General features: G+C 40.9%; 1 protein-coding gene and 1 long non-coding RNA gene across 2 annotated transcripts; one reads left to right on the forward strand and one right to left on the reverse strand.

The window, feature by feature from the left end:
- The first annotated feature begins 1,586 nt into the window (after nucleotides 1–1,586).
- si:ch211-286o17.1 (hematopoietic progenitor cell antigen CD34) lies at nucleotides 1,587–20,930 on the forward strand. The gene is made up of 8 exons (XM_040115994.1): nucleotides 1,587–1,785; nucleotides 12,711–12,818; nucleotides 13,200–13,474; nucleotides 14,416–14,508; nucleotides 16,269–16,389; nucleotides 16,766–16,818; nucleotides 18,197–18,346; nucleotides 19,398–20,930. Exons 1-8 carry the CDS (start codon nucleotides 1,701–1,703, stop codon nucleotides 19,578–19,580), a joined length of 1,068 nt encoding a protein of 355 aa, XP_039971928.1. The 5' UTR covers nucleotides 1,587–1,700; the 3' UTR covers nucleotides 19,581–20,930.
- Nucleotides 6,355–25,857, reverse strand: LOC120783196. The gene is made up of 4 exons (XR_005706310.1): nucleotides 25,752–25,857; nucleotides 7,477–7,592; nucleotides 7,032–7,266; nucleotides 6,355–6,793 (listed from the first exon to the last, which is right to left on the reverse strand). It is a non-coding gene; the product is annotated as an uncharacterized LOC120783196 (long non-coding RNA).
- Nucleotides 25,858–27,661: the final 1,804 nt, after the last annotated feature.

Consider the following 27,661-nt stretch of genomic DNA (forward strand, 5'->3'; position numbering starts at 1 on the left):
ATCAGAATACAGAAACACCAGAGACCAGATTAAAATAATAGAATTTAAGGGACATTCCACCGATTTTTCACACGAAGATCAGTTTACTCATCATGATTATAATCAGGATATCTCAGCCTCGGATATTCATTTTTAAACCTGTCTATTGTGAATCAGCTTTATGGAAGTGCAATACCAAATTGATGGAATACCCCTTTCACATGAATACAATCCCTGTACTTAAGTCACACAAAACTAGGTAAAAAAAAAAAAATGAAAGTGTTAAGCTCTTTGCAAGAAGGAACAAAGAAATGGTACATGAAAAACGGAAGAAGGAAAAAGGGATTGTCCTGCTCATGGTTGAGGGTCTATTCTGTGCCTTACTGCCATCTGAAAGGAAGCTGTGATTCCTGGGTACTCAAGTAGCAGAAATACCTAACTAGCTAACAATCTGATGAATGTTTGACTGGAGTGACATGACTGCTGCTGTCCAGCTGTGCCTGCTGTAATGGGCTCACCGCTGCTTTTTCTCTTGGGATTTTCAGCAAAGCTCGTCTTGAGTCACAGTGAGGGGCCAATTGCCCACCTCAACGCCCTGCTGTTTAAGCTGAATGTTTGATAGGGGTCTGGCGAAGAGGAAGGGGGGTAAACTGGGAGGAAATGGGGTGATGGCGGGAAGGATGGGGCCAAAACAAGGATAGGGGAACTACAAGCACCGGAACTGGTATCAAATTACAAGAGCATATATGATTTAGCTGCATTTCGGTTTACTTCTCTCGTCTCACTGCTGTTGCTACTTTTTTCTTTGTCCAATAGGGTGGGGCTTATTGTTTAACAGCTAATTTAGCATACCTTCACCAGTGGTTCCAGATGTGTTATTTACACAAACCTTTTGAACTACTAGCAAAAGAGCTAACAAAAGTATTTCAAAGATCCTCAAGTTGCCGGCAGCGGCGGAGGGGAGGGAACCTGTGGAAGTGTGAATGGTTTAAGCGGATCCGCTGGTGTCTTCACTACTGGGATAGGCGTCGTTGATTGATGGCCTTGCTGAGTAGTGGGGGCTTTGGGTCACTGAAATGGATGAATACCATTAACATAACAGTGGATCGCACCTTTGTTTTGAGTATGATTATTCTGCCCTACAGTCTATCTCCATAAGCCTATTAAGGACCAGAGTGTGACAGCCTATTGTCAGCTATCACCTTTTATTGTGAGGTGGATTACTGGTCCCGTCCAGACAGGGTTCACAGTTCAAGCAGACATAGTAACCCAGTGTGAGCAAAGAAACGAAATAATGAGCATTGAGCATTGCCAAAGTATTTTCTGCAGTGGTATAACATAGATCACACACGCTGCAGCCCAGTCATAGTGTATTTAGGTAGGTATCTGAAGAATGCTTAAAAATAAACAACATCCAAACAAGACCCCATTCTCCTCCTTCCCTTCGTCTGCCTTGCTTCTTCTAGAGGGGTGGGGGCAGAGAGGAAGGGTTAAAGTAACCAGTGGAAGACAGGGTGTAGGGCAGGGCCTTGGTAAGGGAGAAGGGGGGGGGGCATATAAAAACTGAAAGAACACAAGCGGTGCTTTATCCACCCTGTCCTGCTCTGGGTAAGAGGAAACCCTAAACTGCTCAGGCTCGACCAGCTTCAGACTCTTTCTTTTTCTTTCCCTCTCTTTTCACTCACTCAAACCCATCGGACGTGTGCGCGCTCAGGACGAGAATGGCAGCATCATCTGCAAAGAGAACAGAACGGCCCTGCAAAATGTTTGCTTTTGCTTTGCTACTCATCAGTTCGCTTTTAAATGGTAGGTAGTAAAAAAAAAAAAAAAAATCTAAAAAAAACGGTCATTCTCAGAGATTGTACGGCCATCTGCATGGAGGGAGGGAGGGCCAGGAGGGGTGGGGTTGGAGTGGAGGAGTGTTTGTTTGAATGGTCTTTGAGTTAAATCCACGTTTTAACCCTACAACCCTTTGACTCACTGGAATGCTAACATACTAGCTCCATTCTGAAATCTATAACATATGAGTCTTTATATGTTGCGAAAAGGGTTTGATAGATATGTTTTTGTCCCCAAAGATGCTGACAGAGAAACATTTGGACATTGGCAAACAAAGCAATCATTTCAGAGAGAGTTGTTTTTAATGTTGTGGAGGCATAGGGAAGTTTCAATGATGATTTGAGGTTAGGATCCCTATTGTGAACTTATCACTTACACTGACAGCGAGTGCTAAAGCTGATCTTTCTGCATTTTTTCACACATTTTCTTTTTGCCTTTTACTATTAAGTTTTAAACAATTTGTGGACTGTGGCTATGTTTGCTATTTCATTGACCTGATTTCCCATGATCTTCAAAGGAATGAGAAGTGTGTGTATTTATATTTAGCTGGTTGTAATGTGAGGCCAGTCGAAGCGTGCGTGAGAGGAGGGTGTGGAGTTTGGTTGTGCATTTCAAACGTGGTTGATGCTAAACTACACGTAAAGAAAACAGGGCTGACACGGCCGAGATCCGTATAAGAATAATTATAACAACAACATCAAAATTGTTGATATCAGATAATCAAAATGATTTATTGATCATCTAAAAGCAATAGTCCCCTACAGTATCTTAACATGAACTTAAGCAATCAAAAGGGACAGACCACTTCAAGCTTAGGTAAAAGTTGATGTTTGTTTCTGAGAAATTACAATTTTTGCACAAAGCATTCAGTTTGTTCGTTCACCAGTTTGATATACTTATTCTCTAATGGTATGTTCATCACGATTAACTTCTTTATTGATTTGTGTGCGGCAGAGGGATAGTGTACTGCCTCTGAATTCAGTCCAAGTTTAAACTGAGTCCACATTAGTTCAAGCCAAGACAAAGTCAACACTAATTCAAGAGGAAATCAAGTCCTAATGAAAAACTGAGCCAGATAAGGTAATGGGTTGCTGTATATGTTTTTACAAATGTAAAAATAGTGCTTGAATAGTTGCTTAAGCATTCAGATGTAGATCAACTAAGATGTCCGATTGCATACAACTCCAGTTTAGCCAATGAATCGTCTGCAGTGGCGGGAAGAAAATTAAGAGATGGATCGTGCGGAGAAAAAAAATATCTGTGAAACTTCTTAGATACATGAGTTCAGTAGTAGAGTTTCAGTAGTAGACAATACAAGGCAAGTTCAAGATGTCAAATAATTCAGCTGAACTACAGCTATGCCATCATTTGCAGTGCCCTCTGTTGTGGCTGGAAATGAACCATACACTATATTGCTTAAGTCAAACCTCCTGTCTTGTTCATGGGATATAGCATATTGGAATGAGATCATCAGTAGTGAGAAGCAGCAACCTCTGCTTTGGAAAACAAAACTGCCTCGACATCATTTCAACCTATAGATTTTAAATAACAGGCAGCAAAACTTTTATTCTGCTTTTGAGAAAAAAAAATCCATCTCTTGATGTGCCCTTCATGTGCACTGCAATGTTTATCTTCCCTGAAAATCACAAACAAAGCAACTCAAAACATGTGAGACACTGCAGTCGGGCCAGATGTGTGTGTCAAAAAAGATGAATAGCAATGGAGAAAAATATCAGATATCATACAGATGGGAACCTAGAAGATAAACCATCCTTCTCTGAGTCAGACAAAACTCCTCTTGCTGAATTATCTTGTCAAGCCAGGAGATGGAGCAGGGCAGAGTTATGTAAGTAAAGGGAAGATGGGCTTACTGAACAACTTTACCATGATGAGGTCAGGGCGGATTCACAGATGTTGGTGAGCCCAACGGTTATCCAGACAACCTGAAGGGAGGGGGGGTCAGGGTAGCAGAGGCTAAACAGGAGAAGATCAGAAACACTGGGGAAAAACCCCTGTTGAGACTGTTTAGCAGACTTCTTTTGGAAAAGCGGCGAGAGTCGTGAGCTTGAGCAATGCACAGGGAATGAAATATGCTTAGATTTAGTTTGTTGTCAGCGACATGCCTGGAGCGTCTCATGCTTGGAATGTCTCACTTTGAATATCCGAAAACTGTACTTATACACAATTTTCGTAATACGGTTTAAGTTCTGCCTGTGCTGTGAAGTGGTTTTAGGAGGCTCTCTCGTTAAGCAACAAACCCTGCCCAACCTTGCTGCCAACCCCAGAGCATGTAATTATGTAAATCATTGTTTGTGTAATACCCATTGAAGTAACAGATGCACCAATGAATCACAGAAACAATGTCAACAACTGAGTGCTCAATCCTCCCATGAAGAAAGTAGCTCAGAGTGAGCCGGTGTTGGCAAGTAGACATCCGGGTGCACACACATTTACCGTACATAGGATTCTTATTCACTTGGGATAGTCTTTTTCATCCTCTCCTAATATCAGAAAGCTGCTTTTCGACTCAGCTCTTAACGGCTTAGTCGTTAACTTTTTCCTGCCTATGTACTTGTATACTCAAATTACGCGGTATGTATTCACAAACAATACGTGCTGACAAGTTACGGATGAACAAGCTGTTGTATCAAACAACCAGAAGGTGCGGGGATGTGCCCTGATCTGTAGATTGGATATAAGGAAGGGAAAGGGAAGTCAAAGCTAGAGTATCAGATGGCAACACATACTGGAAAAAAAACCCTAAATGAAAGAAACTGATGTTTTAAAGCAGAGAACAAATCTTTGCACGTCAACTAAGTGCACTTTAGTTCAGCATCTTTATGGCCTGTTGTGGCTGTGTTTCAGTACCACCCCTGGATGTGTGTGCAAGCAATTACTCTGGTAGATTTTTTGAAAGATATAGTATTTCTCAAATTCTTTCTGGACAAAATCAATGTTGAGCCTCTGAGCTATTGACGGCCAAATATGCCCCTCTCTGCAACACGATCCCCTAACAGTCTACCTGCGTACACTCAAAACAGACAGGCTCATTCAAGGTAATGCACAAGGTAGTGAAACTGTAGTGGTCAACTGTGAATGTGTGTGTGTGTTGGGGGGTGGGGGTAGGGTGAGGTTGGGGGTGATACAATACTGCCAATTGAAAGCAGATGTCATGTTTCCTGATTGTGGTCCCCAGAAACAGGCATCATGCTCTCGATAAGGAGCTGCAGTGACCTCAGGGTTGGGTTGGGGGAATGCTGCAGCTGGGCAGCGTTGGTGAAGTAAGTGCGGCTTCCAGCGCCTGATTGAAACCATGAGATCCCGTTGCTTGTCTGCCAGGAAAGGAGAATGGCCTAGGTTCTGCTATTAATCGCTGTGACAGGAACGACAGGGGTGGGGGTATTGTGGGGGGGGGGGTCAACATAGTGGGGTCAGCAGTCTGTTGTTTCAAGGAGGGTAGAGTTGCAGAGCATGTTTTACCCTAAGGGACTGAGTTTCAATGTCACATTCCTGTGCGCGCTCTTAACTCTTAAATTTGGATTCTTTAACAGCAGCAGGATATTAAACTAATGAAAACACTCATTAAGAAAACAACATTGACTGAATGGTGCGTTCGTTAATGTGGAATACTGCCTAGAAAAGCCAACAAGAGGGAACCACTTAGGGGGCTGAACAAGATGAGGAAAAAAAATAACATAGCACATGTTTTTTTTCGCAATATTTCTACAAAGTTTCTCAATATAATGGATTAGCTTTTGGAGCTACATTTGAAAGAAAGTGAATCCAAGTATAATAATTTTTTCTGCACGTTCTTATAGCGCCCACATAGTACCACTTAAAAAATTACATAGCTCAAATAATAGCATAATTATGTGACACCAGATTGACAGACTTTAAATGAAAAGGTATCACAGGGTGATTATAGGCACTGTTTTGTCTCCACGTTATATTCAACTTCGAAAATCCATGTTGGGGTGAGTAAGTGAGGGAAGGGTGGGGTTGGAGGAGGTGTGCACTCGGATTAGATTTCTATCCAACTGATCCCAGGGTGATGTCAGAGAGCCTCCGAAGAGGTACTTTGACATTAGAAATTTGGGCCAGGACATGAGGCAGCAGAATAAGGAAAATTCTACTTGATGGCAGTAAACTGAGGCAATTTTTGCGCAATATAACATTGTTCACAAACGCTGAAATAAGTCTTACACTAAATGTAATGTAACCACGTTTGTAATTAAAAAACACCTACACTTAAGATTACCTTTTCAAAATCCAACTTAAATACTACTCTGAAAACATAACAGTTTTGTAATTGATTAATATTGGCTTTTGTTGTCCCGATGGTGATCAACCAGCACGCGAGTTCCGGACTGGGGACGTTAAGGGGTTCACGTGCTGGACCATCACACCACAGACCCCACTCACTCATGACTGTGGAACGCATTCATACATATCCTGTAGATAAATACACAAGGAATATTTCCATAAATATGTACTAGAATAGAAAGAGGAGAGGCAATGTGTCTTGAGAGTGTTTATAGAAGCCGTCGTAGCTCAACAGTTAAGACATCTACATTTGGCTCTGGTCAAAGCTGCCAAGTTAATTTGTGAAACTCTAAGATAAAGGAGTGTCTTGGCTCTGCGAAAACATTATATCATATGATACCTATAGCATGCTGCATGTGGCAGGGTGTTAGAAGAAACTTGAGCATTGGGACTGTGACACGGTGGCCCACTAATTTGTGCAGACCATTATCACCTCACCATGGTCCATTACACAGCACAGGGGTTTTCTTAACAGAAACAGGGAGAGGCCAGGGGCTCCAGGGATATAAGGCCATATCTTTGCGGTTTGTCCAACCTGAATATGTAGCACAGGACCTCTCCGGAAGCCAGGCTGAGACTTGAGACCAAAGCCATAGGAGGGCCTACCCACTGGAAACATCCCGCAGCTGGTTCGTGTTTCACGTATACAGGCCTAAAGTCATTAAGAGAGGCACAAGAAGGACGAATGCAAAGTTATGTAAAGGAGACATGTGCATTCATGTGGAACTTGTGCATGTTTAGCCATTAGATACATAAGCAGGCCTAAGAGACTGAGCGTAGGAAAAGCTTTCTGGGGCCATGGGAGAGAAATTAGCTGTTACAATATGACTCTTGGCACGTTTTTTTATATTACACTATATGGTGTGGGAAGTGAGAGGCCTGCATCTCACCTTGATGGATTCCTGGGATTAGCTGTGCGTGAGTGGGAGAGGGCGAGCAGATGGGGAGAGTTGGGAGGGAGGAAGGCGTGGATCTCCAGGCTTGTCGTCTTCCAAAGCCTGCCGCATTCCTCCATCAGAGTCCCAAGAGATGGGGGTGTGGGGTGGAGCTTTTCCAGACCACAGCCGTCCTTCAGACAAATCGGGTGGGAAAATCTTCAAGAGAGCAATGAAGTCAAGTCCCACGCTGTGTAACATATGGAGTTTGGGCTGATTAGGATGACTCGGTTAGGTTTGTTGTGTTTGTGCAATAGTGGCATGACACGCGACCGATGACTTATATTTTGGCAGCTTTTTAACAATACACAAAGAGAAGGAATGAAAGACAAATCTGGTTGGGTATTTGTGGTGATGCGCAGCTCAGAGGGGTTCGGTAAGAGCAGTGAATAATAATCACCTCTAACTGTGGCTCCAGTTGAAAGAGTGAGTGGAGGGCGGAGGGGACAGTGAGACAGTGATGGGTTCAGAGGTCTCACTGTGAGGAAGTGTGCTGACCTCACGCAGGATGCAGGGCTGCAGAAAACAGTGGAGACACCACTGTATTCATTACAGCACAAAAGGTACAGCCCAAGACTACAGTTTAATTTCAGAAGAACAGGAAAATGAATCGCAGTTGAACCCAGACTTGGGACCTGTATTACATAAACAACTTCAACATACTTAGGACATCTTTTTCCGGCAGTGTCAAACAGACTTGGGAGGAAATAAAAAATAAACATAAAAACATAATTCAAAACGGAAATAGGCTAACTTTTTTAATCTTATAGGTAACGTCTCATGATTTGCGCACTGAGCTCCACTGGATCTTCTCCGAATGGTGAGGCCATTTCCCAAGGGAATTGATTGGTCAGTAGGCAGGGCTTTTATAAGCGTTGATCTGTTATTTCGAAAATAACCTGCTCCGGAGCAGGTTAGGTGTGCAGCATAAGTTAGCATGGCGATGTATCCCAGTAAGAAGTGAACCAACGTCGTAACCCTGGGAAACCAAGGGTTAAACGTGAAGTGACCTTGCTAACCCCAAATCCTGCTTCACAGTGAAGGCCTTTGAAGCTTTTAGTTCTACAATCAAAACAAAACAATAAAAGACAGTCACTCAACTCATGCTGTCTCTGTAAATGTTGGTCACCAGGGGCAATTATATGCAGGGGTTTAATTCCATCTGGGCTCTGGTCTGTCAGGATAGTTTGCTTGTGAGAAATGAGGGATGGCAGTTCAGATAGCTGGACGGAGTTTACTGGCTCTGTTGGCAGTGCTGCAAAAAAAAACCCCAAAAGAACCCCAAAACAGGCCTTGTGCTATTGTGTGTAAAGCTAAACAAGCATGGTTTGCTCCATGAAAATGTAGCAGGCAAGACAAGTTTTACAAGTGTGCTTTAGCTGCCATGACATCATTAGCACAAGACTATTAAAACACAGTTGCCATTTACAGTATGGATGTAAAATCCTCCTGGATCCCTCAAACTCATACATGTGCTGTATAAACAGGGAAACCGTTTTTGAATTCCGCCAGTGCTATTCTGGTTCTCGAACGAGTTGAAATTCCCTTCCAGTAACTCACCACAATATCTCCCAATCACAGACTGCCGGAAACTCAAAACTGATACTCAGAACTCAAAATACTCACCAGCAACGGCGTCAGTCTTCAGACTTTTTATCTTTTATTTTAAAACAACACTGACAAAGGTTTTACCTTCCCGTCCGCTATAACTCATCCGATGACAGAAAGTGATCAGAGCTGAAACAACACATTTTAGCCTTTGCACTCCGGCGCTCCGGTGTGTCAGATTTGTATGAAAAAAGCTGATTTATGCCTGACCATCTCACCCATTTTGAACTTCATCCTTTCCAGTAAAGTAAACAAACAGACCACCCAGAGAAGGAGGGGGGACGGCAGCTGTAGGCTACAGGATGGGGAAGTGATCTAAAAGACAGACTTACAAGGTTAGGGAGTCCTTGACCTGTTGCTGGTCCACACCCACACTAATGCGCCTGATAGTATACTAGAGAGAACAAGCACACTGGAATGAGACACTAAATTTGGCAACAGCCTGGCTCCATAGTGAAACTTGAGCATGTCTACAAGAGAGCTTTTATTATAGATTTGACATCGGTAAAGAAACTGCAAAACTGTCCAAAGGTTTTCACATTCAAATGAAACTAAGTGTAGAAGATTTATTTCCCTTGTATAGATACCGTATGAGAGACAGCTGCAATGGACAGTTGCTAACACTAAGACCTCCTTGGAGATCACTGCCCCACCTGCTAGCACGGCACACACAGCGTTTACTCAGTACTTGTGGCACCTGTCTGTCACAATGATTTATCGAAGGAAGTGGCTGGACATGTGTCACAGTGCCACCATTGTGTGAATATATGTGCCCCATGTGTGGAAACCTCAAGTAGTGACTTCAGACAGTGAGGTGAGAACAGCGTGTAGCAGAGGAGACAAACTCAAACTCAAATTGTACAAGTAGCAAAACAGTTTTTTTCAGGCTGTAAATCAAACAAAAATCATTCAAGTAAATTTGAATTGATTCAAGTTTTTGTGTAATATCTTACAAAAATGTAATATATTGCAGTACTCAGTATTGTTATTCCAACAAAACTGAGTTTTTATAATTTTGCCAAGATCCTTAGAAACACTTAAATGTTCTGTAGTAGTATAGCATGAAGTTAAGTGATCCTTTTGGTCTATCCCAGTATTTTCCAACAGGAGCAGGTAATCTTATTATGTAACTAGCATGTACTACACTGTATTATGATTGCCTATGAATATCAAAGTAGGAGTGTATCATGTGTATGTATATATTATATGTATATATATATCCACGTGTAGTGTATTTTTATTTTACCTGAGTATATAGCATAACTTAAACAATATGACCACACAACAATTTATAGAAGTGAAAAACAAGAAAGTAAGCACAAATTAAAAAATTAAAACAAAGGGGAAACTGTCTAACATACATTTGCTGTCTAAAACTCAAAAGCAGAACTTCCTAGTACAATTGATCAAAAGGGTTTTTAATACACAAAAAACCTCAAACTAGGCATCAAATAAATTATCAGCTAAATAAGTTATACATGTTTTCTGATGCTGTCAAAAATGTTGCTGTCACTGGTTGTATTTCTAAACATAACAGTCAAACAGGTACGTAAATAAGATACTATACGATTACATGTTTGAGTGTAACTGGAATTTAGAGATTCGTTGACAGAGAATTTACAGGCTGGGCCTCTAAAGGTCATTACAATGTACACAAATTTAAAAGTCATATTTTAAGGTCATATTTGAAAGTCACACATGTACAAAATTATAACTTATAAACTCTATATTAAAAAGAAGCAGTAGTAGAAGTAAAATCTAGTTCAAGATGCTGCAGTACACTGCAATTACAAACCGAAATTCAATCACAAACGTAACTCTGGCAACCCATAAGGAATAACATAATGAGAGAATGAAAAGAGGTAAGGCCTAATGGAAATTATTTGAGAATGAGGAAAGGTTGTTGTTGGACAGAGAGAGCGAGATCTGGTTAAAGGGAATGCATTCTGGGTATTCTGGTTTGACTTCAAATTCTACCCTAGCAATTCCACCTGGGCAAATAAAACCAATAATGACCTGAGGATCATCAGCTCAGTGACTGCAGGTTGTGGTGGCATATTATATAAATTAGCACAAAAAAATAAAACATGCCCTGAAAGCTTGATAATATTCCAGGTCAATACAACAAATTTTACAGCTGAAAGAACCTGACTAGACATATCCTATCAAGACTTTGATTTAGTATTGCAATTTATCAAGGACTTTTAACTCAAAGTCATAATGCTCCCTGAAAATGCAAAATGTTATAATGGTCTACTACATAATTCAAAAATTTGGAAACAGTCATGTTTTCTAATTCATGATTACCTGGCACCTTTTAGTAGCACATTTAATCAGGGAATGAACAGTTTATAAGGGGTTGATGAAAAATCATTCCACTCACATTAATATATTTCAGAAACTCATTTTTTATATCCCAGTTGTACTCAACCTAAAGTGAGTCACTGTACCCACAGGATCTTTTGAGAAACCTCAGTGAGAAAGATTGCATTTCAAAGCAGATGACTTCATGACGCGATCCATGGATCTGAGAGCATCATTTATCTGCTGCAATAAGATCTGTTACCTAATCATCCCCCACTGCAGAGGCATCTAGGGACACAGAAATCTTATGTTGAGCACATCAAAGAGCTTTCACACACACTGCATGAGTTCATGCATCAGGGCGATAATTGACATTAAGATAGCACACTGGTGAAAACCGTAGACCATCTGAGCTATGAGCTACTACCTCACATTACAACTTCATTAAATCATGCCCGCAGAATGATAATGAGTTGATGTGGGACGATACCTCACGAACCTTCTGGAGAGCTGGACTTAAGACAAGCACAAGGCATGATACAATTTTCTTATCAGCCTAAATCACAAAATAGGTTGCCACAGACAAGACCATGTCTCTCTGCCCTAAGGTGCCACAGATCCCACCCTTTATACATGACAATCTGGTGTTGGGTATGAACACTTCTTTGCCTTCAAGAAGTGCTGAATTAAAACAAAGGCAAAATAAAAAAAATGGAAAACTGTCCTCTAAAAATTAGCAAGGGAATGCTCCATTCAGAGAAAGTAGAGCTCACTATTATGGTAGACATTCTTCTTTTGTGATACAGTGTTCTCAGATTGTCCACTTTGGTAAATCTGACCTTGCTGTGTGCAACTTACAAACATTACTAGATGCCTGGATACTGAATTTGAAGATGTTCATAAATTCATGTCTTGCCATCATTTGAAACAAGTAAAGTGCAAAGTTGCCCCGTGCAGCTTCGAAAGCATAAACGTATTAATTTGAGGGCCATATGCAGTGGAAACCCAACTGCTGGTACTGCTGACCTGATCAAATAGTCTTGGCAATAATTGACACAATTCACATTAATTATTCCAGTAGGGTTGGTGGGTTATGGCGCATAAAATGTAAACCAGAGCTGCAGACAGACAATTACATAAAAGCATTTAAAAACTCGGCAGAACTCTTTGCTTTGATTGACAGATTATCAGTCTATCTAGTGTGAACTGCATCAGTCTGGTAAACAACACATTTTATAGTAAAAACCTTTTTAAACTATTTGGCGCAAGTCCATCGTGTAGCTCACAGCATGTTTGCCATGAGCCAGTTGATTTCCCTGAGAAACTCATAGCATTCGTCCCAGTGGGAGTGAACAGGAGGTCAGAGCTTTTGGGCGGTTCAGGTCTTGTACTGAAGGACGGTTTATTTGCTCAGGCTGTGCAGAGGAATTAGGCCACCAGTGGGTTATTAATTATAGACAGTTCCACAGTGCTGAGACTCACTGATGTAAGGTCACACTGTGAGAGTTGTTGTCTTAGTGCACAGCAAATCCACAAACTCAGACCTTGACAAAACCTTTAAGAGTAACATTGTCACTGAACTTTGTAACACAAGTACATTAGTCATTGCGGTTGTCACTGTTTACATGACATGCTACTGCCTCTACAACTAGGCAGTTTCATTTAGAACATTTCTCTGCCTTTTCAAATAAAGTGACACGGTACATTATTCTGATTTTACAGCAGGAGTCATGGCACAGGAAGAGGAAGATGTTGAAACAAAAGTGCCACCTGTGGAAGCAGAGGCATATGTACGAGGAGACATGATTCCAAAGATAACGGAAGCCCCTGGTAAGAAACACTGACTAGCACTACCATCCATTTATAAAAAATATTTTAAAGGTTTACTCTGTAGCTTGATTTATAGTCGTGAACAAAGAGTTGCACTAATGGGAGAAAACAGCAGCCTATTTCAATCACATCCTCGGAAAAAAAAAAATCAATTTGTTTGTCAGTCAATCTAGGAGTATGCATTAAAAGCCACGGAATTAACTATCAGAGTTAATGCATTAAAGGTTCAGGCCCTTCCTCTTTTAACACAGCCCAGCTCAACTATGTAGGTACCCCTATATATGAATCATCAGAGCAGTTTGTGTTTCAGTAACACTGAAAGTAATGTGTACTGTTTTAATATCTAACACACTAAACATTTAAGTTAAATTGCTTTTTCAGAGCAAGAGGATCCACAAGTCCAAACCTTGGTTTTCCCTACTATGGAATCTCTAGAACCCACTGAACAGACTACAGACGCACCAGCTATGGAAGAAGTAGAAGAGGCAGGAGATGCGGGACACAACGAGGTCAGCAGCCCCGCAGCTCCAGAGGAGGCAACTGATGAGGGAACTCAGTTCACAGCTGAGGCACATACTGACATACCCAAAGTCATGGAACCAGAAACCCAAGCACCTATGCCTTCCAGAGGCGATGGCCCGAGGAACATGCCACAGGTAAGATCAAGCAGGGCCTTCAGATGACTTAGTGTGTCATAAAGTAATGTCATTTATTTTAAATACAGAGCTCAGAATAAACAAATCGGTTTTTCTGGATTGATTTTATAAAGTCTGGACGGCAAAAAAACCACATGAAATGCGATTTTTGCAAATTGGATCCAAACCACATTTGGAGTTGGTTTGAAATGCGATTCCAATCCAATTCCTACAGATGCCTCTGAGACCGGATGCTCTGACCACTCAAATCAAATTTCAAAGTTTCTTTTGTGTCTCTCGCAATGGGACGCAAAATGACTATGTCAAATCGAGATTGACAGAGTGAGCAGAATCTATGCTGCTATTAGCAGAGTGCTATCAGAGAGTATAATTTTTTGGCGCTATGCAGAACAACGACGGAGGAGCTCTGCACCGCCACTTGACAGTGCTATTGCTTGGACCTAGCTACACCTATGTTGTTACCCCAGCAACCCATGCAACTAGGCTGATGACGTCTGGACACACAATATCCGATTTGATCATTTGCAAATAATGGTGCGGACAGGCTTTCCTAAAGAAATGATCTGTGAAATAAATCAGATTTGCCTGCAGTCTGAACACAGCCTTTGACTTTCTTTAGTTTTTTTCTGCAATGGTCAAACAAGTTTGTTATTAACCTAAGTATGCTATGCTGTAGGTACACATTTGGATTTCCTCTTTGATTGTTTTAACTAGAATCAAAACATAGAATAAAAGAATACGTGTATGGTAGAGGAAGAAGTCAGAGGTACTGAGATTTAAAATGTCCACCAAATGGCATTCTGTGTGTTGTAACATGTTAAAGGCACTCGTCATTAACCTAATAATTCTGTGCTATCTGGCCTTTGCCGTACAGCAGCCATGAGGCTAACGGTGAACAGAGGAAGTCATGAGATACTTAGAGTTTTGGTTTCTCTCTGCAGCCAGTGCCACAGGATGATGTTGTCTGTGTCAGCAAAGAGGCGGTCCAGAACAAAAACGCCGTCAATCTGAAACTCAAGGCCTCCTCCAACTGTGTAAGTTTAAAAAACATCTCCTTCTGTCTGTTTCTTAAGTATCTACTTATGTGTGATATAGAATAAAAATCTGTTTTTGAGACAGAACAGAAACAAAAAATAAAGTTTGTGTTTAAAGGCTTAAATATTACTGGTACTGCCAATATTCCTAGAGAGGAAAACATTTTTTAACATTGTTTTGATGCCAATCTCAGTTGGCTATCAGCTTGCAAAAATGAACGCTGCGGGAAATTCTTCACTATTTAAGAGGCAGTGACAGATGCCCATTAATAAGAGAAGCTAGAGAAGAACTGTATCCATCCTTTTGTAATGTCAACGTCTTACATGAGAAGGAGAGTCCAAAACATTTCTGGTGCAACCCAGCCAGGGCGTGGATTCAGATGTGAGGGCAGAAGGAGGGGAGCAAAATGGGTGGGCTCACTGCTGGTGTAGAATGTGTAATGTACAGTATTGAGGCCTGAAGAAGCAGTGTCGGTGTGTGTGTGTGTGTTTGTGTGAGGATGTGTTTGTGTTTTTGTTTAGAAACACAAATTCTTCAGTCTCTTAGAATAACAGCTTTGAGGTCCACAGGGATCACAGCTTGTATTTGGAGGCCTGAACTCACTAGATGTGATTTTAGCTTGCTACACTTCTCATAGCCTGCGCATTAAATGTATTATTTAACATTTAAACATTGCATAAACAGCTATAAGCCACAAAATATACATGAAAGGGTCGGTGTGTACTCAGACAAAGACATCAACTATATGCAACAAGCCCAGAATTACCATAAAATGTGGCTGGATTGTATTTCCCTTATGTTTTTCCCGAAGAACTCAATGGTTTGGGCTCAATCCAATCAAATATTAAGCCATTTTTGTAAATCAAACTAATATGAATATCAGTTTAAGGTTTATCAAAAGTTTTCGCAATTAAATTAATGCTAATATAGATTTAGAGAGAACAAAACAGATCTAAAATGAACTCTGTTTCAGACCAGGTTTGATACTTGTTGCAATGTAATTTTAAAATAAATCCTGGTTAAACTTCATTTGGTGCAACCTGCCATCCTATACGCTTGTAAACTAAATCTTTCATAAACACGTCTTTATGTAATGTAACATTGCTTAATGAGAAGGACTGAGGCACTGATGAGAGTCTGAAGGCTCTGAGATACTGTATGAAAGGATGACGGAGTTGTAAACAAAGTACGTCTTGGTGATATCTCACATCCAGCCAAGTAATGGAGAGGCTCATCTAGTGTCTCAATGTATGCAATTTTGGTGCCATAGCAGAGAAAATATTAAGACCAAATGTCACAATGTCTTGAAAAACACAGAGCTCACATAATCGATTTCTTCAGACAAAGGGACCCAGATAGAGGTCACTGTGTCCTGCCCATAGTGGTAGGCTTTCTTTTAAGAAAGCCTACCACCTACTCCTGAACTGGGATCAAGGGCTTCTACAGTGTGGCAGATTCTGAGGTTTGGATCAGATTACATTAGGGAAAAGGTTGCGCACAAGGTTGTGATAGGCCTTATTGGATTAAAGACCAAAAAAACATGAAGAAACAGAGGGAGAAGGGATTAGAGGAGGAATGGAAGATTTTAGGCAATACTGAAGGTGGAGTATTTTGATATTGTAGGGAGCTAATTATCTGGGATTGGTAATGAATGTGACATTGTGTAATGTGCAATCTAGAATCTGACAAATGAAACCTTTCACATGCCAAAGCGAGAACGTTTCAAAACTTCTTATCTTAAATCTTGGTCTCCTTGCAGAAAGACACCAAAGTGAAGATTGAAAGTGTTCTGCAGGAGCTGTGTGGTGAAGACTGTAAACTAGAGATCTACCAGGAGGACAACTCGGATAAAATCCTTGTGTCTGGAAAGTATGTTGAAGGTCAGTAACATTAATGTGGTAATTAATACGATTTAAAAAAAAATACTGACAAAACATATTGATACACCTCATAAGCCTTCAGATGGTATTCGGGGTTTTAAGCCTCTGATGAACAGCCTTTATTAAGGTCTGTAAGTTTTCGTAAGTAGTGATTTTTGTTTCCTCTAAACCTATACTAATATCGGCTTCATTACTCCAAGCTTTATAAAACTCCAATTTAATTTACTAGCAGTTATGACTGATTATCTTTTTCATCACTAAAGGCTACCTTTGAGTCAAGTAGTATGAGTTAAGTCGCATATCCACCTCCGCGTCACTGTGAATAACAAGGTGCTGTAACAGGATACACTTTTTTTTTTTTTTTTTTTTTTTGCAGCTGATGTTACAGGCATGGCTAACAAGTTCAACAATGACAACATCAAAGATAAGGTAAATTACTACTTATATTTTATTGTAGAAATGTTCTACACATGTATATTTATCTCTTCCCTGTAATACTATTTTTAAAAAATACCCAGTTCAGTTGGGATCTGTGAAGTCATGTTTAGAAGCGTGACTGCGATTCTCCTCCAGATGCCCTGAGGTTTGTACTTTTTCTGTGGGCATGACCAAAGCATGGACGAAGCTGGTAATTAATGTCACATATCCAGCCAAAATGGTAAATCATACTGAGCACAATGAAGGTTCTGTAAAATACACATACTATAGCAACAACTTACATACACTAGACTTGGCCACTGTAAATTTGCTGGTTGACTGACAATGGGACTATACAGTAGGCAGATGAAAAACACTCCCTGAGTTTTCCACAGGCAGCTTCAAGCTGCCATGCTGACAATTTGTGTAACAAACAAAAAGCCCACAAACAATCCATTTGTCAGCGGCAAAACATTTTTTTCCTAGTACCTAGGGAACAAATTTCGGGTTAAGGGTGTGCCTGTCACACCCATCTGTCTCTTTGTATATGATGTACTTTGAATTTCTCTCCTTGCTCCAACATACACTGAATGACCTTATTAACAATTTACCGGTGTTTCAGCGCAAACAGTCACTCTTCATTGTACTGTTTACGGCCTCCTCACTGGCATCTTTTTGTTTTGCTATTTGTTTTTGCTATGAAGCCAGAGGAAATAGTATCAAATCTGTGGGTACATCTCCATAAACAAAGGCTTTGGGTAGGGTTGTTTTTTTTCTTCTATTTTTCAGTTACGATAGATAAAACAACAGTAACCAGATAACGAAGGTGTCCCTCTGCAAGTACAACAACTGCACACAGTGCTTATCTTCAAAACACATCTGCATTGAATCTCATGCCTTCATGTGTGTCAGTTTCAGTTTGTACAGAGTGACAGATAATTTGTTTGGCTTGCTAAAAGCACTATAGCCATGACTTGGTTTAGACCCACAAAGTCTTCACTTGACTAATGTTATAATAGCCCTTTTTGTACAGCCTCTTCAAGGCAGGAAAGTTGCGCCTTTATTCCACCTCACCGTCCTGTATAAAAAGTATGAACACATTATGGGGGTGCATTGTTGTTCTGCCTTAAAGCCGGAAGCAGAGGTAGACACAGAGCCGAATCAACGTCTGTGTAAAAGGGAGATCCGGGGTGGCGGGACAGATGCCGACGCTGTAGTGTTACACATCACGGCAGCATGTTAACTAAAAGCACACATGGGGGCAGCATTAAGCCAGCCTTGTTTGGTTCAGGGTAAACAACAAAAACCCGCCATAAAGAAGGGTCCTCATGACAGCAGTATTGTGGGACTTCTGTTTAAAAGAGGCTTTTGTTGTCATATTTGGTTTCAGACTGATGTGGAGGAAGCTGTTCCTCGTTGGGGGAAGAACTCTAAGTTGGTACTGGTTTCCTTGCTACTGACTGGCCTGCTGCTGGCTGCACTGCTGGTAGCTGGTTATTACCTCAAGACCCACCGCAAGAACTCCAAAGGAGTCAGACTGGTGAGTAGATTAGAGGAGGTGTGTCATACTGCTAATGCCAAATGACTCCAAAATCTGTGGTTGTTAAAACTACAGGAAAACAGGAGAGTTATTATTCACATCATTGACATCATTGTTATCATCTTGTTACGCTGAATTTAAATGCACTCATGAGGTCAGCTATTAGAGAAAGTGTACTGACAGAGACCCTGGCTACCTTAAGAGACGTCCCAACTGGACCAACATTTTCTTTCTATCCTGTATTTCCCCCTTCAGTGCTACTTTGTGAGTAATGAAAAGCATTATTTGCTGGCAATGAAGCAACCACCTATGCCGGCCTGACCTAAATAGCCTAATTTGGCCCCAAAAGAGTCAGTTAAATGAGGAAACTTTATACTGTGATTTTTTTTTTTTCTTTTTGGTTGTTGTTGAAAAAAAGTACATATGGATTTGTGGTTACATGTACAGTCCGGTCAATTCCTGACTCAAGGGAGGACATGCTTGACTCCCATTTCCCTTAACTCAAAGCAGCATGAAGTCATTGAAGCTGTTTCTACTTCCACCCCTTACCAGGGGTTCTACAGATGGTTGCATTTTTTTTTTTTTTTCTACAAAGCTCATGACATCATTTAAAGTGTTTACATATGGGGGCACACCCATTTGATGGTTTAGATGAGACAGCCAATAAGGTTGTGTCATAAGCATTAAATATTATCCACAAAGTCCTTACTGACAGGCAGAGCACCTAACCAAACTCTTACAAAGTCTCTTACAAATGGTTGATATTTTCAGCTAGAAGCAAAGGAAAACATATTATCAACCTCTCAATGGTAAAAGAATTACCAACACCCTTCCGAGTGCGCACACAGCTGAAACCCATAAACCTCACTGATGAAGAATGCATTTGTTTATTTTTGAACACCACCTACAAAAACAAATAAATTTTCAATCACACACTTTCCTGCACGTTTGTATGTCATATTTGAACAGTAAAATTAAACTAGTCTGTGTTGAACCTCTCCTACTCAAATATAAACTCTGATCTCAATTGATGGCTCTCTACTTTCCTTAGGCCGAGTCTTTCCAGGTGGATGAGGAGAACCAAGCTAATACCCTGGTGTCTGTGGCCCCCCTTCCCCAGGAGCCCCTCGACAAGCCCACCTCCAATGGAGAGTCCCCACCAGAAAATGGGACCAACCCTGCCCCCACCACTAACGGACACTCCCAGACCCCAGTGGCTGACACTGAGATGTGAATGATGACCACCCCCCTCCGAACCTCCTGTTCTACTCATCACCCACTGGGAAACACGATCCACAAGCCCCTCCGCTGCCTCAGAAACTGTCCACACACTGAGACAAATTCAACATGAATCCACCAAATAGATTCAACTCCCCTCCTCCTCTCCTCAACTTGTACCTCCCGGGACAATGATTACAACAACGATGAAGCTCATCACTATGATGATGATAGTGACAATGCCTGTAATGTGAAAAGCTTGGGATCACTGGCCTTTGCTGGTGTCAAGAGGAGCCTACAGACACTTTGTTTGGGACTGAGACTGATCAGCAGGTCACTGACTGGGATTTGTTAGCTGCCCTGACTTCAGTCTAGTAATCATTGCAAAATCACCAAAATAAAAAATGCCAAATATGTGCTGTTGATCCCTGACGAAGAAGCAAAGAATGGTCTATTATTTCACCACAGCTGTGGTGCAGTGAAACCAATGAAGCCAGGCAGGTGAATGGAGACCAGTTTCTGTACTGTTGTAAAAAGGACTGACGCACACTGCTTGACTGTTTTATTTTTCTCTATGTGATTCAGTAAATGTTCGTTTTCGTAGCCTCGCTATTTGCCTTGACTTTGTTAGACCTATAAAGTGGGAGAAGGGCAAAAAATAAGAAAGTTTAATATTTTTTTTGAAATAAAAAAAACATGCCATTGTTAACATTCTTCATAAAAACCAAAGACCAGGTATTAGTATTAGCAACATACAAAATACATAGCAAGCAGCAAGCATGATCTTTGGTTTCACTGAGGAATTAAATAATGTTACCAAGCTATTCATAATGTGGAAATATCAGAAATGTCTGAAAAGTATTAGTATTTTCCTCAGTGCTTTATACTGATAGCAAAATGAACAACTAAACCTTGTTAATTACTGACCTTTGGTCAAAGTTTAATTGGGATAGGTTGCCAAGTACATTTCTATTTTTTTGTGGTTGCATAGTGCTTGTCATTAGTCTACAGTTTTTTGTTTTTGTTTTTTAAACAACTTTAAGTATTTCCTATTGTCACCACTGTCTTTGAGAATGGTGAAGATCTGCATCATTTTTAAATTCTGAGAAAAAAGGCATTGAAAACCACACACACACAAATAGACTTTCAACTGCCCAGGCTTGTAAACAAAATCCCTACCATGAATTCCTACACAACATGCAGCAGGTTTACCATTCCAAAGACTGCCTTTATCTCTTTGTTGATATAAAAAAAAAAAATTACGTCAGTGGTACACATTTTTAAGCTTCTCTTCTGAACAACTGGTTGCTTTCATTATGTACTGCATGTGTAAATAAGACTGCTGTCTCTGTTAGTCATATCTGTGCCTGAGTCATAAACTGTGATCGTTGACGATATGTTTGTCTTTAGCTTACTTCTCTTGTGCTTATTTGGTTTAAAACATTTGAAATATACTGTACAATATACTGTACATACACACACAAACATTCTCCAAACCAGTTGCACTAAAACACTTTTTTCGAGTTATAAAATGCATAGCTGTACTCGGGAAAGCCATAAGTAGCATGTCTACACTGTTGTCTCATGAATTAGTCTCATGTTCCAAAACAAATCCAAAAGCAAATTTTTTAGTTATGTCGTGGTTATGACAGTATTAGTCTCATTAATATTATCTTAGCACAAAGTAAATGCAACCATCAGGGGCTAATGTTAACGTGAAGTTGGCACTTTGGCTGAGGAGCTCAACTTATGTTGTAAACGTTGGCAAAATGGTAACGTTAGTAACCTTAAACAAGAACCACAGCCCTAACATCAGTAATGTTATACAAGTAGAATTTGGAATAACAAGTATGCTAGCTAACTTGGAAATAACGTTAACACTTAATGTTACATCCAAATTGTGATGGCTGGCGTTCGCTAATTCAAAACAACTCAACCTTATCACGCTAATCAACGGTGCTAAGCTTGACATTGTGGGCGTGGTTCTCATTTCATTTACTCGGTCTGTCATCACAGACCCATCACATTGGAAAAAAACTATGGAAACAGTGGACGCACCCTGTCAGGCAAAACAGTAGTCTCTTGATCCTCGAAATCTAATTAACAAAAAATGTGATTTATTGCAAGCAAACTATTCCGGATTTAATCTCCACCCTAGGCAATGACAAATTAAATTACCTTTTTTTAAAATAGAAACTTGAACTTGACTATCACTCAAAATTCAATATAGAGTAAATGACTCTTGTTATATTAAGCAAATATCAAAGATTTAAAGGAATAATGGAATTTAACACTGGCACAAGAAAACTCTTTCCTCTATGATTACATGTTTATATTATGCAAGTTTTCAGTCATGGTTTCTACTTAACTCAAATCCATATTTTTGACCAAGACAGAGCAGAAAGTAGCCCACAGAGCCAAAGGCTGTAATTTGAATATTCACAGTGAAAAAGCAAATGTTTTATTCAAAACATACCATTAGCAACGTGCTTCAGTGAAATCAGTCGAGTAATGGTGATTCCTGAGTTGCATGTCCAATAGAAGAAGGAGGAACCCCCAACAAAACACACACAATTTTAATATTTGTCAATCTCAAGAGCTCAGTGTTCATACAATATTATTTTAAAGCTTGTTCAAATCTAAATGATATTGTCTGAGAAGTTTATGGAATTGCACTAATCCAATTTTACAACCTCAGTGACAAAGAAAAATAATTTAATGCAGATCAGTCATGTCTGATTGAGACCAGAAATAATGCCTCTATCAACACCAATGCTAATCCAGTAAATTGGCTCTGTGCAACATGTATATGCATTTTATACAGGAATAAAGCAACTGGCAGAAAAATACACCATTTTAGACTTAACATCTGGTGTCTTCACTGTTATCTGGTCTAAATGTGTGGGACAGATGTTTGGGAATGGCATGAATACTTAGCAACAAATTTAAGAAAACCTTCAGTTCATTCTTCCCTCAGCCTAATTTGGGAACATTTGAATGCCCTCAATTTGTATCACTACACGTGTGTATTGTCCGGTGTACCTTCACGAAAGCCTAGGATGCTCTGTGAATGGGTGCTCGCTGCTCCATCTAGTGCCCTAAAGACCGTTGACAGGATGACATAATTCCAGAGAAGAGAACCACAACATAAACTCAGGATGGAGAAAAGTGTTATCAGGTTTCTTATTCTCACAGGTCTCTTCAAGGTGGTCCTCTATGCCTACTTCAGCTGGAATATTTATGCATTATAAAAAACAGTGCTCTCACAGAAGCCGCCATTGTGAGGCCATCTTAGTGGAAGGACAGCCCTGGGACAGCCGGGACTGTTTGAACAAATTAAAATTTGTCTGCTATTAAAATACTCAGGCATGTCCTGAAACATACTGTGCACACTGCCATGTCAGTAAATGTATGACAGTCCATCTATTTAAACAAGGTATATAAGTTGTTGTATGTACGTATTCTTTCAAGATAATAGAGAATATTCTTGTGTTATGAGGGTGTGCTGGTATTTGCGACTTTCCACAGTCAACTTGTGTTTTTAAGACATGATCGGGAAAGGAAAGATTATAAACACTAAATGTCCGCTGACTGAGTGACTGATATGACATCTAACGATCGTTATTTAGTCTGGTATACTATCCCAAATGAAAGATAATCAAACCGTCAAACCGTATATCTTTCCAGCATTTTCAAGGTACTATTTTGAACCTCTTCATATCAAAATAGAAAACTGTTGGTGTCAAATCTGTATCTTAACAACAAAGTACCAACGACAAAGAATTGTTGTTGTTACTGTTACTGTCAGTAATGGTCCACTGCTAATGCCAGTGAGTATTTAGGGACAAAGAGACATTGACCTAGGGACAGGCCCCCCATCAGGGGTTTCAGTGGGTACAGATGATCCCGGCCCAAGGCCCACGCAAAGGTCATGCAAAGGTCTAAGGTTCACCCTTAAGTGGGATCAAGTTGGGCAATTTATTTACTGACAATAAAATTTATATGCATTTACATATAAATGTATGTTGAAAACACATTTCAACTTATCATCCAATATCCCATTCCCTGTCATCATTTAAAATGGTGGTGTCCCGAAAAAAAAACACAAATGAAAGAAACAAACATGTGCTGTGAACTGACTGCTGCTGCCAAAAAAAAAATGCCAAACAATCAACAATCAAAAACTTTTTCTCTCTATCCTGTTTTGTTTTAAGGTAAAATGATATAACTTTCAATCTAATTTGAAAGAAACATTTTTGATATGATTGACCTTACCTTTTGTGCTTTATAAATCATGTTGAGTATAAAGCATGTATGCAAAAACAGCAAGGCCTGGATGGGTCTATAACACTGGATTTGGAAAAGGTTTGTTAGAGACTCCATCTGTGTCACTACAAGGCTAATGGCCCAGAGCTTATTTGAATTTGACCATGTTGGTATATTGGGCCCAATTTTGGAAATTTTTCCCCCCCTGTCCATATTTCCTAATGGCTGGCCTGCCTAGGGGCTCCTGATGGCTGTGAGGATTCAGTAACACACCACATGGTCACAAGGTCACCTGTCAACCTGTCATTCTATGTGTGGATACGTTGGACAGGGAGTATGCATGTGTGAAAAGCCTGATTCCGTGTGTCTGTGTGTGTGTGTGTGTGTGTGTGTGTGCACATTTGGTGTAGCCACAGCAAATTAACCACTGCTGTCATTCCAGCTGATGTGACCTTTTTCAACCCTTGTTGTTACACTCTGACAGCCTATACAGTACATGCCTGCTGTAACGGTTCACTTACCAAGCCCACTGGGGTAGAGGCTACCACCGTCTGTACAGCTGCTGTAAAGCGTTGCGGATGCAAAGGTCAGTGCGGTGTTTGCCGATAGCAGCTCGGCAATGACTCTGAATAAGGCCTTACGTTGTAGACGCTTCCTACAACAACATATATCCCGATACGTTCCTCTGCCAGTGCTTCTACATCAACATCAAATCTCTCATTTGTCATAAAATTAGGTCTAAAGTTTGCAGATTCCATGTTTTACTATACTGCTTGTGCAATTATTCCAAACATTCTTACCGCCACTAACCTAATGATTAATGGCTGACCCACTCCGCCGTCTGACCCACAGCCACCCCAAACATCTTTGCTAGATGGAAATGACCAGACAATCCCAGACTTTCCAAATTTAGCCAGGCAGCCTAATCTATAAGCAGTGATGGAAGAAGTATTAAGATCCTTTACTCAAGTAAAAGGATTACAGCAAAGTAAAAGCCCTGCATCAAAGATTTTTCCTACGTAAAAGTCTTTCATATGTAAAAGTATGGAACTATTGGTAACAAAATGTACTCAGGTCTTAAAAGTACGAGTAATCCATATCCAGAATTGCCCCTTTTACATTGAGGCATTATCATGTACACTATATTATGGGATTATTATTACAAACTCACAAATATTCCTGAGTTGTAGTTAGTCCAAAGATAGGTTTTGTATCTGAAACCCGAACATGCAAACTAGTAACTATAGCTTTCAAATGTATGCGGTAGGGTAAAAAGTACAACATTTCATGACTACAAAGTTCTTTTTTTCTTTTTTACTGGGGTAGAGGTATAAAGTAGCATGAATGGAAGAATGCAATCATCTCGATGAGTAAATTACTTTCCACCTCCGCTCATAAGTACCCCGATGCACGAGAAAAATCAATCAGTTCGACCGCATGGAAAAACAACCCGTGGAGCATCCGATCTGGTCAAGGCAAAACTTCATCCATGCACCGTCTCTCCGGCGAAGCGAAATTGTTGATACTGTATCTCCACCTACTGGGAGTCCTTCGTCATTTCAGCTATTAGGTCGCTATTAAACAACCACGGGGACTGACTGTCCCCGCTAAGTCCCGGAGAGACTACGCGGAATACTACCGTAAAAAAAATCAAACTCAGCGTGGTGTTATGGTCGACGCGGAAAGTCGAGTTTACGGCCTGCTCGATGTCGAAGTGGTTTATGGCGTAAGGACGCCGTTGCTGGGCGACCGTTAATACAGACGTTTTCTTGTTCTCTTTTCAAACATTTTTTGACCGTTTTTGTGTTTTTCTGGAAAAATTTCAACCGAAAACAAATTAGGCAATTTTCAGAGCTTTGTTTTTAAAAATTTGTCAGGCCCGCCCTTCGCGAGGCACCAGTTTAAACATAGGTCTACTTACTTGAAAGGCTCTGAGAGTTTGTGGATCCAAAATGGACGAGCCCAAATTCCATTTAAAAAAAAAAGTGGGTCCTCCTCTTATTTCTATAGTAGTTTCAGCAGCCAAGTGATTTCCCGCCATAACGCGAGGGGCGTGACGTCACGTGCAGATTACCGTAAGGGAGAGTAAAGTGGGGCAGTGAGTCACGATCAGTTACCGTAACTGCTTTAGCTGCTTAAACCACAATGAAAGTTGGCTGAGTCAAAAGAAAGCAGCATCATGTAGCCCAGACAGTGTGTGTTCGTGTTTTGGCTTGGTTGTTTTTGTTGTTGGGGGGCGGGGGGGGGCTCAGATGTTTCATCTTTAAGTGGTTTCTTGAGTCACAAAGTGAATCAGCAAAACGTCACGTCTCCTCAGGCCACTTGGCCCAGTTGTGCCCCCCTCAGATCCGTTCCGCATCCCGATCTTGGCCCCTAGGACGAAGTGCAGCAGTCCGTTCTAAGTCATCAACATTGAGTGGGCTAAAGCCTAACCTACATAAAATCTACACTCAAGGTCCACAAGGTCCCTTCAGACACATTATAATCCACCCATATGGGAATGTAGTGACAGCAAAATGACAATCCACATAAAAAAAAGCCACTGCAGACTCATTCTGCCGAACCAAGCTTGGGTGTTACAGCGCCATCTGTTGTAAGAAAGAAGACATTTCAAGGTAGGCGATTTTTTTTTTTTTTTTTCCTCGTCACCTCACAACAAAGTGCTGGAGCTATATGGATTACAAAACATTTCTGACGAGGACCATTGTAAATGAGTAAAACGAGCAATCCTTTAGTCATGCTGATATTCAACAAATAGGACCATTAAACTCCCCTGTCCTGGCGTGTTATGGGGATACAAACTACCAGGAGGTCAGAACTAAGTGTCGAAAACAGAATAACTTTTTATATATGTAGCAGTTAGGAATATATTATTATTTTTGTCCTTCATCTAATTAAAACTGAAAGGCAGCTCTAAAAGGACAGCAGTTCCAACCCTTCTTGGCCTTTGACCCCTTTAAAATGAAGCAATTACTTGTGGCCCCTTATGGGTTGTGAGCAATTTAACCGAAAGGTTCTCGGGTTTGTCTTAATTTGTGGGATTTGTGGAAGCGTGCATAAGCGATTAAGCATCCAATATTTCACGAGTAAAAACAAACCAATGAATACATTTTCGGCATGAGATGTTCATACTAGGTCTTATTGACCCGTGTGTGGATCCACTGGCCGACGGTTAAGTGAGCGCACGGTTCCTACCCTCTATATCCTTACAATATGCCATATAATGGCGCACGTCTGTCCTATAGGCTTTCGGCCATCGGCCTTCCGTGGTAGGCCTCTGCGCTGCCCGCGTCCGCTCAGCAGACGGGGCTGCTTGACCTGTTCCGTTTTTCGTAATGCTGAAAAAGAACAATGGGCTCTCGGCACGACATCTGGGAGCTGCGTCAAAGGGATGTAGTTTACGGTAAAACGGCGCCCATTACCATGTGATTTCACCGATGTTTGTAAACATGCGTCAGCCACATGTGATTCCGGCGATGAGGAAAGACTCTCCAGCCGCCCGGCCAACCAGCGACCGGGGGAGTGTCAGGGGCGGGGTTCCCCGTGTTGCGCTATGGAAAATCGTTAGGGGGATACACTGTGATAAACGTACGCACCGAGATTGTTAATAGCGACAGCAACGCTGAAACGGGGACCCACCGGACTGACCGTTGACCGGGGACCGGGTCTGACTGGCGCCGGCCGTGAAACGGAGGATCCGATCCTCCGGCACCGGAGAGAGAGAGAACGGACTCGGGATAAACACGTAAGTTATTTATGTCATGACAGGGCGAGCGCGACATTAAGCTGCGTATGTTGCGTAAGGAATACTACGGTGTAATTCATAACCCC

Source organism: Xiphias gladius, chromosome 21 (genome assembly GCF_016859285.1).
Source record: "Xiphias gladius isolate SHS-SW01 ecotype Sanya breed wild chromosome 21, ASM1685928v1, whole genome shotgun sequence".
NCBI lineage: Eukaryota > Metazoa > Chordata > Actinopteri > Istiophoriformes > Xiphiidae > Xiphias > Xiphias gladius.

Excerpts from the sequence above, each read along its gene's own strand:
- si:ch211-286o17.1 (XM_040115994.1), top strand. The coding sequence starts at position 1,701 with ATGGCAGCATCATCTGCAAAGAGAACAGAACGGCCCTGCAAAATGTTT. Across the intron at positions 16,819-18,196 it reads ATGACAACATCAAAGATAAG|ACTGATGTGGAGGAAGCTGT; the intron begins GTAAATTACTAC and ends ATTTGGTTTCAG. Across the intron at positions 18,347-19,397 it reads ACTCCAAAGGAGTCAGACTG|GCCGAGTCTTTCCAGGTGGA; the intron begins GTGAGTAGATTA and ends TACTTTCCTTAG.